This window comes from Bos grunniens, chromosome 18 (assembly GCF_055505025.1).
Source record: "Bos grunniens cultivar Pamir isolate PY7600 chromosome 18, Bosgru_T2T1.0, whole genome shotgun sequence".
Taxonomy (NCBI): domain Eukaryota; kingdom Metazoa; phylum Chordata; class Mammalia; order Artiodactyla; family Bovidae; genus Bos; species Bos grunniens.
Window position 1 is genome coordinate 13,524,331 of NC_141182.1, and position 14,271 is coordinate 13,538,601.

General features: G+C 48.8%; 1 protein-coding gene across 13 annotated transcripts in view; it reads left to right on the forward strand.

Annotated features, from left to right (window-relative positions):
* The window catches only part of BANP (BTG3 associated nuclear protein), a 70,827-nt gene that overhangs the window by 16,627 nt on the left and 39,929 nt on the right, over positions 1 to 14,271 (forward strand). For 11 of the 13 annotated variants that reach the window (XM_086350272.1, XM_086350273.1, XM_086350275.1 and 8 more), the window contains exons 2-4: positions 3,169 to 3,307; positions 6,865 to 6,956; positions 9,247 to 9,446. In XM_086350272.1, coding sequence (XP_086206398.1) covers positions 3,169 to 3,307; positions 6,865 to 6,956; positions 9,247 to 9,446 — 431 coding nt within the window. Of the gene's footprint in view, positions 1 to 3,168; positions 3,308 to 3,555; positions 3,735 to 6,864; positions 6,957 to 9,246; positions 9,447 to 14,271 lie in introns of those variants that run through there. The other 2 variants (XM_086350284.1, XM_086350282.1) reach the window with 2 other exon arrangements.

A 14,271-nucleotide genomic window follows, 5' to 3' on the forward strand; every position in this document is an offset into this window, starting at 1 on the left:
CCGGGACAGGTTGGAGGTGGAGTTGATTGTGAGCTGTGGGCAGGGAGACGGTGTTTCAGTGCCAGTGAGGAGCGGCCCAGGGCCGAGCTGGAGGGAGAGAGAGCCTGGCCCCCCAGCCTGGGAGGAGGAGCGCCCGCAGGGCAGGGCCAGGGGCAGGGGCACCAGAGGTCACGGCTGCGCACGCACGCAGGCTGGGAGGGGGGTTTGAGGCAGGGTGGAAGAAAGCGCCCTTGTTTTTATCCAGATTTGATGTGGTTGGCTTCATCTGTGTAGTTACTGGTTTGTTTTAGAGAAACTGTTTCCAGTGTAATAAGCACAATAAATAATACGTGCTTGTAGGAGGCTCAGTGGTCCAGAGGACAAAGGATGAAGGTCTGCTGGTGTTACCTGCCCTTCCTCCCTCGTGGGTTGCTTTGCTTCAGTATGTGTCATTCCAGAGCATTTTGTGTGCATTCACACACACAGACACATGACTGTCCATGCCTGCAGTTTTCCTTTGATCCTTGTTTTCTGTTCGTGTTCTGCTCTGGAGAGCGTCCCATCCACATGGACGGCTGTGGTGCTCACGTCACCTACTGTACAGTCCCTGGTGACCGAGCGCTGGGCTGTTGACTTGGCTGGTGTGCACTCTGGAGGATGCTCTCTTCTCGTTGCCGTTAGAGACGTTATTGAACATTAATCACAATCCAGCTGCTTTATGATATTAAGACTGGACTATCTCCAGGACTTCTGAGAAATGGCAAATTTAATTTGCCAAAATGGCAACTGCATGCATTGTTCTGTTCCAGTTTTCTTGGGCTTGTTGCCCTAGTTTTTTTTTTTTTTTTTTTCTGTTCAAACCATCACAGTTAGCAGAATTTTAAATGACTCTATCCTGGCAGCAGAATCATTTGAGTAAACACCCTGGATCATGTGTGGTGTCCTCATTTGGATGAGGGTAGGGTTCAGGATTTTATGGTTAGTTCGGAGTGTTAAGCCACTCACAGAGCTCCCAGAAACCAGGGAAGGCTCAAGTCTGGCACCTGATCACTTTCCACTAGTATTTAACCTGGGACCTGAGGCACTGGGCCATCGTGAATGGGCTTCAGGGTGGATCTCAGAGGTTAAGGCTGGCTGCATGCCCCAGATTCCAGAATACGTTGTTTTTAGAGCAGGTGACTGGCAGTTTTCCTTCAGATCAAGGTAGTCCGGGAGGCAGGTGGTCAGGGAGGCAGCAGCGCGGGAGGGCACGCAGGAAGGGTCTGGGGTTGCCCCTGCACCGGCTCACTCACGCTCCATTGGCCAGGGGCAGTCACGTGGCCGTGGCGCGCTGCAGGAGGGGCTGGGCTCTGGTGGCCATGTGCCCTTTGAATTCTCATTCTTACAGCACTGAGTGTAGCGGAGAGCAGGTAGTGGTCAGCTACCAGCTGTCTCTCTGAGGTGACTGTGAGTTTCAGGAACTTGGCAGTGTCTGTCTGTGCTTTTTTCTTGGAAGAGGATCTGTAATTAAAAAAAAAAATTGATTCTGAAAGCAGTATGCGACCCTAAAACATTTTAAACCCATCAATTCAAAGACTGAGGTGAGAGGGTGTTATGTAATTGAGGACCACTGCCTGCTCGAAGGGGCTCAGTGTATCCCTGACCGAGTCAACAGCATGAGTGGCTTTGGTGTTCATGCTGACCACAGTTAATCTGCTCAGAGATCACCTTCGGGGACACAGGTTTAGGGAGACAGACCCCGGTGGGCCCACCAGTTCTCCCAGCTTGTTCTTGTGGAGGCCTGGGACTGCTGGTGAGGCTGCACGTACGAGGAGGCGGAGGCGACGGTCTCCCTGTGACAGATGCCTCGGTATTGAGTTGTCTGGTCATTTTAAAAAGTACTTTTTGAGAAGGTGATACGTGTACATGGTAAAAGCAAGTATAATTTCCTCTTTATCTTTATGCCCCAGAGATAGTCTGTGCACATCTAGCATATTTCTTGAAAAAAGCAGATTGAATGCATCCTCCTCCTACAAATGGTGTGTGCCTAAGAAATTCTGGAGCTGCTGCCATTTAAGCTATAGAGTTTAAATCAGAATTTATAGGGTTTAAGAACATGTGTGGAACCTATGAATTTAATTTTATGCCTGCTGGAACTTAGCCACTTAAAGGAGCTGTCAGTAGACTCCTGGTTGGAAGTGGATGACCTGACTCTTGATTCGGCTGCTCCTGCCTGGAGCTGGGGTGGACTTGCCTCAGGACTGCGGGGGTGTGTGTGTGTGCGTGTGTGTCTTTGTGTGTGTATGTGTATATGTGTGTGTGTGTGTGTGTGTGTGGCCGGGGCGGAGGGGTGGTGCTGTCCTGGAGAGTTGGGCACTCAGTGTCCGCCCTAGGGAACGAGAAGTCTAGCTGGGGAGGATAGGTTGCTTATGTCGTAAGCGTTTACTTACAGGTGATTAAAATGCAAAGTGTAGGACGATACAAGTATTACAGTGGCATTGGATCCTGACCTCCAGGCACCCAGCGTGCAAGTACCTTGTTTAGACCTGTGTCAATGGGTTGTGTCTGGAGTGACATGGCCTCGTTTCTCTTTCGGGAAAGGTGTGTCCGGGCCTAATTGGAGAGTTTCAGGGCAGGAAGAAAGAAACGGACTGTATTGCACACATGATGCTGTCTCAGGGGTGACAGTGGTGGGGGCCAGGCCTCGGCCCAGGCAGGGGGCTGGCGCCGCGGCCGGTCCTTGCAGGTGCCAGCCCTCCGCTCTACCCGCCTGAGGGGAGGGTGTGTGAGGAGTGGAAACCGGCAAGGGGACACCCTTGTTGGAAGGGTCCGCCTGGGTAGCATCTGGAGGTATGATTGCCATGATTTTGGGAGTGTGGTGTGTGTAGTGGAGCTGAGAGCTGGTAGGGGCACGTGAGGGACAGGACGTGTTCTGTGGGCAGGAAGGGGGCCTGGGGACAGCTGGCTGGGGGGTGACGCGTTGAGGTGTCTTAGGAAGGTGACTTGCGGGGGGTGTGGGAAGGGACTGGCAGGGTGGGGGCTTGTCTAGTAACAAGGGACATTTTGATGGTTTGAGGCAAGAAGAGCCTCATACTGGACATGTCCACAGGCTCCTGGTGAACCTGTGGACACAGAACATGGCCTCAGTTTCCATCATTTCAAGATCACGGTTGTTCATCTCCCTCTCGGCCGTCTTGCTCTTGTTTCTAGGTGGCAGGAACACCGTCCTACACGAGTCTGATTCCGGCTCATCCACCGGCCACTCTGCTCGCGTCCTGGATGATGTCAGAACAGGACCTGGCCGACGTGGTGCAGATCGCCGTTGAGGAGCTGAGTCCTGGCCACCCAGGTACAGAGTTGGGGGCAGTTTGGGGGAAAAACCCAAAGGATCTTCTGTAAGTTTCCCTTCCTTCCCTTCAGTAAAGCAAGAGAAACATCAGGGCATGCTCAGAGCACGTGAGCACGTGAGCCAGTCAGCCCCATGCCCGTCCACCTGGTCCCTCAGCAACCCCCAGCCCACCCCTGTGCCCCGGCCGTCCAGCCCCGGCTGCCCTGGCCCCCCAAGCCCCTGTGGTCTTGTCTGTGCCTCTTCCTCAGCTGCAGACCATCTGCTGCGTGTGTGGACACCTTCGAGGTGTTCCGTGCACGCGGCTCCTGCCTTCCTCTGCTTCTTCCCTGGGAACGGCGTTCACGTGGTTTGCACTGGTTTTCTTCCGTGTACACCCTGCAGTACTGGTCTTGCTGTGTATCGTGGCAGATATTAATATTTTTGTAGGGTAAGTTCCCAGAAGCAGAGCTGCTGTGTTTATTCAGAGTTTTGATAAGACGTTGACGGACGTTCCAGAAGCACTACCCGGTTATTCTGAGAGATGACTTTTTCCTGCACTTTTGCCAGTGCTGGTAATCTTCCTTAGTTGGAATCTTAACTAGATACTAGACACTTTATAAGGGGAACTCTAGATTTCACTTTATGAGACACTTTGTCAGCACTTTTATTTTGTAAAAAGGTTTCTTAGTAAGTGTTCTTTTTTTCCATAAAGTTTTATGTGTTTAATATGTCTGTTAAGTTTAAAATCATAAGCATACATAATTAAATCACAAAAATTGTTTTGGTTGCCTGTTTATTCTTCGTGGAATTGTTTAGTCATTAAGTCACGTCCAACTTTTTTGTTAGTCCGTGGATTATAGCCTGTCAGGCTCCTCTGTCTATGGGTTTTCCAGGCAAGAATACTGGAGTGGGTTGCCGTTTCCTTCTCCAGGGGATCTTCCCGACCTAGGGCTCAAACCCGAGTCTCTGGCATTGGTAGGCACATTCTTTACCACTGAGCCACCTGGGAAGCCCTCTTTGTGGAATAGTAGTATCGAAATGCTGACTCTTTTCCCCACAGAAAAGAGGATTTTCAGAAATCTCGAAGTGTGATGATGTCTATCTTACATGATCTCTTAGTTGGGAAATTAGTTATGTAAGGACAATGGGCAGCACATGAATTTTAGGCTTGAACAAGCAATCGTGAAGAGATGGGCATACCCCTTCAGAAATGCGCCTCTTTAGTCAGTTTTCTGGGTGATGGACAGGGAGGCCTGGCGTGCTGCGATTCATGGGGTCACAAAGAGTCAGACACGACTGAGCGACTGAACTGAGTCAGTTTTTTTTCCTAATTTTGCTTCTGAATTGTTTATAAGAAGTACTGTCACCTGGTAACTGAAACAGTCAAAAACTTGGCAGATCCTTGAGCAAAGTCAGGGTGTCTGAAGTTAGCTGTTAACCCCAGATTTCTCTGTAAAAAGTGAACCAGTTTGTTTGGAGAGAGAACGTGCAGCCTTGACCTCATTTAGTGCCACTCCTCATATACCAGTGAACTGAAAACACAGCAGTGCTGTCACCAGGCATCACAGTTTTAAAAACAGTTGCTCACATTTTGTTGGGTAGACAATTTCTTTAGAAAGCACTCACACTGCAATACAATAATAAAAGAAAAATGGTCCAATTATATAAGTTTTAAGTGTTTTTAGAAACTACTAAAATTTTATCAGTTTACTTGCCAAGTAAATTCTCCCTCCGTTTAAAAAAAATTTTTTTTTCTCCCTCTGTAGATTTCAGTCCAGAGAAGGATTAGAGGTGTCATTTTTGATCCTGGTTTTGTTCCATGTAGCTTCCTTAAATGGCTGCGAACTACAGCTCATGGCTGTGTAATGGGTACCTACTGTGTGCAGGGAGGGCTCTCTGAGGACAGGGGACCCGCCGTCTCTGACCCCAGGGACCCCCCCACACCAGCAGGCACTGTGCTGTACTCCCACATTTACATCTGGAGGGAGTTTAAGATTGAGATTTTTTTTTTTTCATCTCTAAAATGTAAACTTTGTAAAATTTAAGAATACAGTCAAGCAACTAGAAGAAATAGAAGTTTCCCATAATTCTAGCAAGAGAACTGCTTTTGAGTTTTTGGCATATGCCATTTTTTCTTGATTTCCTGTTGAAATCAACATGCTCAGTTAGGTTCCTGTGACTTCGTGTGTACCCACCCCATAGCCACAGTCTATTTGCCTGTTTGCATACATAGACTCGATGGCAACCTTTGTTGGGTCTGCCATTCCAGGTGACCGTGATGGCTTTAAAATGAACATTGAGTTTTTTTGTTTAATTTTAAAAGAAGTGCATGCAGAATTATAAAACTCAAGGACAAAGAAGAGGGTGAACTAGGGGCCCCACGGCTCATAGACAGTGTAACCAAGTGTGTGCCCCTGTTGCCACCGCAGGCTTGTCTCCTTGTCCTCACGTGCTTTGCTGCCCCCAGCTCGTCACCTTGAGGTGCTTCACGCTGCCAAGGGAGAGGAGACCAGCTGTGTCCCTGGTCAAGTCACTTGACTTCTCTGGACTTGATGTCAGCAAATTAAAAGGATTGGATTAGTGGTTGCCAGAGCCTCTTCATCCTCCCAGTCCTGTTTTAATCACCAGCTTCCAGTGGGAGTAAGCAGGCTTCAATGAAGGTTTAAGAACCTGTGTTGCTACCACAACACGTTAACTTAATTAAGTGGGAGCTTGTTCCTGCATATCTTACGGAGGCGTGTGAGGTGTGAATGCGCAATATATGGCGCCAGCCCTCTGGCTAGCAGGTTGCTTCTGGCCTCGCTGGCCTGTGGCTGGTCTCTGTCAGGTAGGGCTTTAGGTGTAACTTCGCCTCTGGAGAGCAGCTCAGTGCTCTCGCCTGGGACTCCTGAAGGATTCCTGCTAGTGTCTCAGGTCTGTTCAGTGTCTTTAGAGTTTTGAGACAAATCACCTGGCAAGTACAGATGTAAAGACATCAGGATTGGGACCATATTGTGTCAGCCCTGATCCTGGGCCAAGTGACTTATCAGTGGAGAAGTCGTGAAGCCCCCCTGGAAGGTGCTGGTGGGAGACCTCCATTTCAGACACACTTCGTGGGGGTGGCTTTCCCTGAAACTTAATGTGTTAAATTTGAGACTACTTTGATGACCAACACTTGAGAAGATGTAGTGTTCTGAGAGTGGTTTTGCTTTTGGAATAGGTGGCTGGCTGACAAGACCTTATTTTAAAGTTGGGAAGAAATCGTTATTAGCAATTGGTTTCTGTCGCAAAGGGTGGCTGGACAGAGCCTTGAGTAAGAAGCCTGCAGTCTCAGTGTTAGTATCAACTCATTGGCACATTAGGGAGATAATTTATCCAATATCTCAGTTTTTCTTGAGATTAAGGAGAGATCCTATTTTCTGCCTGACTGATAATTTTAAGTTAAATCTGTAAATAATAAAATATGAAACAGGTTGTGCTAATTCTCATTTAACCTTAGGTGACACCTTTATGTTTAAGGTGTTGGAATGGTTTACTGTCTTAACATGAAACAGCTGTTAAACCTTTAGTATTGAAGTGCTTTTGTCTCTGATTTTCAGTTGTATTGGAGAATCATGTAGTGACAGACGAAGATGAACCAGCTTTGAAACGCCAGCGACTGGAGATCAATTGCCAGGACCCTTCTATAAAGGTGAAAATATTAATATATATGGTTTTTTATATCTGACATGTTGCTGCCGTAACATTATCACAATTTGGGGTGAGGAGGAGCTTAAATCAATACCAATGTACTTTCTCACAGTTCTGGAAGTCAGAAGTCTGAAATCAGGGTTTCCCCAGGGCTGAACTCCCTTCAGAAGCTCCGAGGGAGGGTCCCTCCTGCCTCTTCCAGCTCCTGGGGGGCCCCCAGGCATCTGTGGGCTTGAGGCCGCGTCCCTCCAGTCTCTGCCTCCATCTTCACGTCATCTCCTCCATGTCTCCGTCTCTTTTCTGTCTCTTACAAGGACAGGGCCACCCTCACCTAGGATGACCTCATCTTACCTTGATTACGTCTGCCAAGATCCTGTTTCCAAGGAAGGCCTCATTTACAGGTCCTGGGGCTGAGGACGTGTACATATTGTTTCTCTGAGTCACTGTTCAATCCCCCACAAGGCGCGTACAGCCATGAATGTTTCCCCTTGAAGACTCACAGTATTTAACCAGGATTGTGGCCTCTTCTACACAGACCCATGGACCTCGCACGCTCGGAGGGAACACACACCATTCCCCCAGTGATGAAGCACTTGTGTGCCTGTTGTTTAGGGCACCTAAATTCTGTGGTTTGCTAGATGGGGCCTTGGATACCACTGGCTCAGTCAGTGGGCGATCGCTGTTTCTTGGCTTTATTTGTTGGGTCTGCTGTTTGCAGAGCCGCAGAGATGAACATCAGCTCCTGTGGGAAGTTAGGACTGTAGTGCAGAGGAAAACCAAAGGAGCTTTTAGTTGATTTATACACTATCGTGTTTGTTTCTGCTGTACAGCAAAGTGTGCATATACATCCGCTTCTTTTAGATTCTTTTTCCATCAGCTCATTATGGAGTACTGAGTAAAGTTCCCGGTGCTGTACAGCTGTATTCTCTGTTTACCTGGGCCTTCTGTGTAGAAACGTCTGGCTCATCTTGTTAACGTGGAGCAGCAGCATGAACTTAACCTTGTGGGTAAAGACACATCCAGTTAAATTTCTATTTCAGATAAGTGTATAGAGGACCACTGGTTCAGTAACCCTACATTATATAGTTAAAAATAAAATGCAGTTAGAGTTTCATCACAGAAGAGGCTTGTGTGGTGAATAGCATAGCAGTCAGACGTGGATAAGGTCAAGTGAAAGCGGTCCTGCCGTGTCCCTGGCCTGTGAGCAGGGCCTTGGGCCGCAGCTGGAACCTGCCATACATGTCCTGGGAAAAGTGTGCTCACCAGGTTGCCAGAGCCCTGCAAAAGGGATAGATTTGGATGATTTTTGGTTAATATCATTTGTATCTAGGAGACTTATTTAAAAGTGCTATTCTCTGCCTTTCTTTGTTTTATTGATTTGTGAAGTTGTGTTACTGGTATGTAATAACTGATGTTCATCCAAACTCCAGGCAGAATCATTTCTAATTCAGAATTAAGATGATGAAGTTTTACTGTTTAGAGAACTGGGGAGCCGCATGGTTGATGTCTTCAAATTATAAAAAATAGTGGGGTCATTAGTGATTTGACCTCAGGACTTCAGCTACCGGTGAGTGGTTGTCATGATGCTTACATCAGAGGAGCCTCGGACACTGCCTCTCTGCTGAACTGAGCCATCACGGGCTGGCTCCCGCCTGGCAGCCTTGTCCCGTGTCAGCTGTGAGGCCAGCAGGGGCGCAGCCACCTCCCTCTGTGTCCCCTGTTGACCCACGGCAGGAGTGGCCGCTGGGGGAGGGGGCAGCTCCCCACCGGGTGTTTGAGCCGGACCTTGGTCCCAGGTGGGGACTTGGGCAACGGAGGTGGGAGGTGCGACGGCTCTTCTAACGGCCACTAGGTGGCAGCTGTGCCGCTTCCACACGCGGGAGCCTCAGCACCACACCTCACCTTGGGTGGGTGTCCTGGGAGCAGGCAGGTTTCTGGGCTCTTTTGATGTTGGGCGTAATCTGTTTTCATAGAAGCATTTGACTAGTTTTATGTGTAGGTTTACTGATTAATAAAGTCAACGTCGTAAAGCTCACTTAGGTTCTGTGTTCTGTGGATCTTAGTGTAACTGAGAGTTGCAGCTGCTCAGAGCAGAGTCAGTCACGCTGTGAGTGGACAGGGTCCAGCTTGTTTCCTGAGACGCTGCTGCTCACAACTAGAGCTGGAGTGCCGGGCTCGTCCTGTGGGGACAGATGCAGCCGAGTGTGGGAGAGAGCTGCTTGGTATTCTTGGAACTGTCTGCTTGGACTTCCAGAGGCCCTTCCTGAAGCTCTTCTGTTTTTCTCTTGCAGTCATTCCTGTATTCCATTAATCAGACAATCTGCTTGCGATTGGATAGCATTGAAGCCAAGCTGCAGGCTCTGGAGGCCACGTGTAAATCCTTAGAAGAGAAGCTGGACCTGGTCACCAACAAGCAGCACAGCCCCATCCAGGTGCCCATGGTGGCTGGCTCACCCCTCGGCGCCACCCAGACCTGCAACAAAGTGCGATGGTGAGAGCCCCCTCCCCAGGCTGCGCCCTCGGCACGCAGGGTGGGACAGTAGTCAGGCCCGGACGAGACATGGCCTTTTCCGGGCAGCTGGGCCGTCCTCACAGCCTCTTCGTGGCATGAGGTGGGCATCTCTGCTTTGGAACTGGCCTGCCGGGGCTTTGAAGCTGGATGTGTGTTTCTTCTCTTTTCCTGTTCCATCTGGCTAGTCTTGAGAGATTCTTTTTCTTCAGAGGTAGCTTTTTATAAATTTCACTCAAGTATCAGATTTTCCACTCAAGCCTGTAGTTTTTATTGTGCCTCTTGGTTTTCTTCTCTGTTTAGAGCCTAACTGTAGTGGGATGTGCAGTAGTTCAGGTACTGTTTGAATCAGAGATTCGGGAGCGTGTGGGCCAATGTGGGGGTGTCCCTGCCTTTGACCGGAGTGCCTGTGCTTGGTCCCGGGCACCATCAGGTTCCGTGGAGACGAGTGGAAGCCCGGGCCGGGGTGGCTGCATCCGTCCGTCCTGCTGGCGTTTCTGTCCTTTCCCATGAGGGGCTGTGGAGAAGTCTCATGGAGGTGGTGGTGACACCTGTCTGTGCTTGATGAGAGCTGGGACCTTTACCAAGGGTCTCTGGGCCAACTGCTGCCTCCTGCTGAGTGTGGAGGAGGCAGGGGGCCGCTGCTTAGGAGTGGGGGCCCCAGCCAGGCTCTGCCTTGTCTGCGGGTCCCCCATCTGCCCCCTGGGGAAGGGGCAGTGCTTTTGGGGGCACGTGGGATCGGGGAGGGCGTTCATGGACAGGCCAGCGTCCATTGTCTGCCTGTTGGTTTGCCTGGGGTGGCTGTGGACGACACCTGCAGTGTGGGCCCTTGTAACTCTCAGAAGTGTCACAGTGTGCTGGGGACACTGCATGGCCCCCACACCTGCTCTCCAGCCAGGGTTGGGGAGGCCCCAGGGGTCTCTGTCCCCAGAGGAAGGCCAGGTGGTCTGTGCTGTTTCACCCAGCGTTTATACCGTGTCCTGACGGTCAGCCGTGTCTTTTCTCCCGTGGACACTTGGTGGAGCGTGTTTTCTCTGCAGAGAGACTCAGACTTGCCAGGACCAGTGCCGTTTTTAAAGAAAAATTTTTTGTAATGACCTCTTACCCTAAGATGTAATGTCTAGAAAATAGAACTCATAATTAAAAAAAACTAAAGGATGGTAGTGTATAGCGTATAATAATGTAACACATGTCATAATACGTAAAAGGCTGGGGGCTATGTCAGGAGGCCATGGATAGGCCCACGTCAGAGCTGATGACCGGGAGGCTGTCGCCCTGGTACTGGGATGCCAGTTGGTGGTGGAATATTACAGAAGGAGTGGTTCCTGTTAAAGTGACAAGTAAAACAACGTACAATTCTTTCTAGACTCAAATGATAGTAAAATTTCTGGAAAATTCACATTATGTTAAAATTATACAGAAATATTTTGTGTGTGAGTGTAGAACGCTGTGAGTCTGGGCTCAGCGAGTTAGAAGCCGGATTCTCACTCTGAACGTCTGGGACGTTTGCAGTGGGTGAGAGGTGGTGTTAGGGAGGCTTCTCGTGCCTCACAGGCTGTCAGCCCTTCGGTCTCTGCCCCTAGACCTGGGGGAGTCTCTCAGGCCCCCCTCAAGGACAGCTGCTCTGAGAGCTGAGGCGAGAGTGAAGGCAAGCTTCCTGCCCTGAATGAGGACAGCCTGGAGGCTTGTCTCTTTGTCACCATGTGGGGAAAGCTGTCCCTGGCGGCAGGGACACGATGTTCAGGCTCCCCGTCTGTGGTCTGTGCCGTCCCGTGGGGCAGGGGATGGGGACGAGTCTGCGGGGTTGCAGGTGCCACTGCGGCTGTGTGTGGACCCCGAGGCTGCTGGTTTGGGCTGCCCTGGTATCTGCCATGGGTGACACGGGGGTGGCGGGGCATGTCGTACAGTTGTGCTGAGTTGTGCTCGGCGTCCACGCTGCCCATCCTGGAAAGGAGGACTGCCCACCCTGGCCCCTCCCACAGGCCAGTGAAGGACCACCGTGGCCACGCCCGCCGGACTCAGGGGAGGCATTTCCAGGCTGCAGGGAGCCCCTTCTCTCCCCAGCGTTCCAGGAGACCCGCTAGCAGCCTTCCTGGGCAGAACCTCCCATGCTTTGCTCTGCGGGGAGGAGCTTTGATCGTGCAGAGGCCTGTGAGCTGTTCTCTGTGTGCATTCACAAATAGCACAAGAGTAAAGTTTCCTCATGTGGACTCAGATGTATAATCTAGTTCACACAACTCAGCTTTTCTAGTTTTAAAGAATCATATCCTCCTATTATCATATTATTAAATATACTTATTGGCAGGTTTATTAATATCATTAATGAAACCATTACTTATACCTATTAATGTGAGATTAACGGAAGAAAAGGTCATTTCTCTGTTTTCTTAGGTATAGTTTAAAATAGATTGCATATGAATGATTTTTAAAAGAAGATGTTAAATCTGGCACTTCCTTCCATGTAAGTTCTAAAAAGGAAAGAAAAAAAAACTGCCAGTAGTTGAAAGCTGTTAACAAGAAAATTTGGGGAGAAGTAAAGGACAAGAGTTTAATCCTAGTACATCAATGAAAAAGAATATACTTAAGTTAGAAAGTGACTAATTTATAAACACATGAGTAAATGAGAAACGTATGTCTTAATTGTGGGTGGTAGAGCGCAGAGAAGGAAGTCTCCAAAAACAATTAAAAATTGTTTAATGTTCTGAGTAATGAAGTACTTCTCCAAGTACTCTGGGCCTCAGATATTTAAAATAAAAGAAGTATGTAAATCCTGGATTATTTTATATCCAGATCGTGTATTTTAAAAAATAACTGACGTTTCCTTAGGCCCCTCGGCGTGGTGGAGAGTGTGGCTGGGCAGTTCACCGTCTTCCAGGACAAGCAAGGACCACCCTGAGGAGTTGGGAGCAGGACTCTGGGTGGTGGGTGAGAAGGCGTCCAGTGCAGTTGAGCCAGCCCGTCCTCCTCGAGAGGCACGTAGGGCCCAGAGCAGCCCCAGCCCACTCGCCTGTGGGTTGCTTCTAATGAAAGTGGGCCCAGACTAGACTTTGCTATCAGCTCTGAGAAGTTTTTTTTTATTCTCTTGGGTCCCCAGAGCATAGAAGCCAGTGGACTGCTGCCAACTCAGTTGGCATTTTTAGATTCAGATTTTTCAGATTCTATACCTGAATGAGATTCTTTAAATAAATTCAAGAGAAAAGAAGACAAAGAAAACCTTTTTCTTTGATGCTCAAGCTTAATTATAAGAAACACACCTGTGAGGTTACCTGGGTGGTGTGTCATCCAGCGGTGCTGTTCTGCTAGGGAGAAGGAAAGTGGCCTTGAATTCTCAGGTGGGTGCGTTTTTCCTTTCTTGTGAGTGTACCACACTTTGGGATTTACTCATCGTGATTCTAGGCATAGCAGTGTGAGGCTCTAACACTGAAGCCATGTTGCGCTGGCACTGGAAGTGGCGGACCTGAGGCTTCCTTTGCTGAGCTGCGTGACTCAGTATGTGACAGCTTGTCCGTCCTTCATGCGTTGCCGTGAGCATTTCAAGATTGGCCTCCGTTGTGCTATGAGGCCTGGAGGGATCAAGTGTGTGTTCAAGGATGTTTATGTGGACTAGTGTAAAACACCCTTTCTGCACTTGTTTGAAGCCAAACGTTGGGCTTCCTCTGTGGCTCAGATGGTAAAGAATCTGCCAGCAATACAGAAGACCCATATTTGATCCCTGGGTCTGGAAGATCCCCTGGAGAAGGGAATGGCTGCCCATCCAATATTCTTGCCTGGAGAATCTCATAGACAGAGGAGCCTGATGGACTGTATAGTCCATGAGAGTTGCAAAGAGTTGGGCACAACCGAGTGACTTTGACTTGATGCCAGACACAGCCAGTTGAAGGATGTGCAGTAGTTAGGACTGAGCTGAGCCTGGGGTGCAGGCCCATTTAGGGTGCTGTCCTGGTGGGTGCCCACTGAGGGGCCAGCATGAGTGCCCCTGTGCAGTGCGGAACCCAGGGAGCAGTCCCTGGTGCCCAGCGAGGTCCTGTGGAGCCAGACTTCTCGAGAGCGACTCAAAGCCAGCTGGTTTGTGCTGGTTTGTTTTTTTGAACTGAACATACTGATTAACTAGAAAAATGCTTGTGTTTCCTTTAAAAGCAATCAACTTTTATTCTTTATTTTTTAATATACAAACGGTTTACTTATGTTTTTTGAGATGTAATGGACATATACCAGGTTTTTATTTTTAAAAGCTTAAGCATTTCTTATAAAGCTTTAATGTGTTCCTATAGTTTTTAAACATTTGTAATGAATCAGAGGTTTCTTTGCATACTCAAAACTAAAAATAGAAGTGTTTTTTTTTGTTGTTTTTTTTTTGCCATACTGCGTGGGTTGCAGGATCTTAGTTCCCGATCAGGGATTGAACTGGATGAGTGATTATTTTGAGTTGTAAAAGGATCAGTGTCAGCAGAGTGTAATGTAGATGAGAGGGAGGCAAACAGTGTTCCAAATGTTTTTCAGTATTCTGCCGTATATCCCCCCATCACAGATGACAAAGTTGGGCATCGTCGTGTGAGCGGAAATAATGCCTGACTGGACTGCCTCACCCGGGTGCTGACCACGATAATCAATCGACAATCTATAATAGGAAGAGAGGAAATCTTATCTGAACCAAACTGAGGACTAGCCCAGAAGACAGCCTCTCAGATTACTCTGAGGAACTGCTCTGAAGAAGAAAAGCACAGTTTTAAATCTTATCAGAGCAGAGAGCATCAGACAAGTCAGGGATTCGCTCCTTCAAGGTTTCAGAGCAGCAGACCAGCATGCA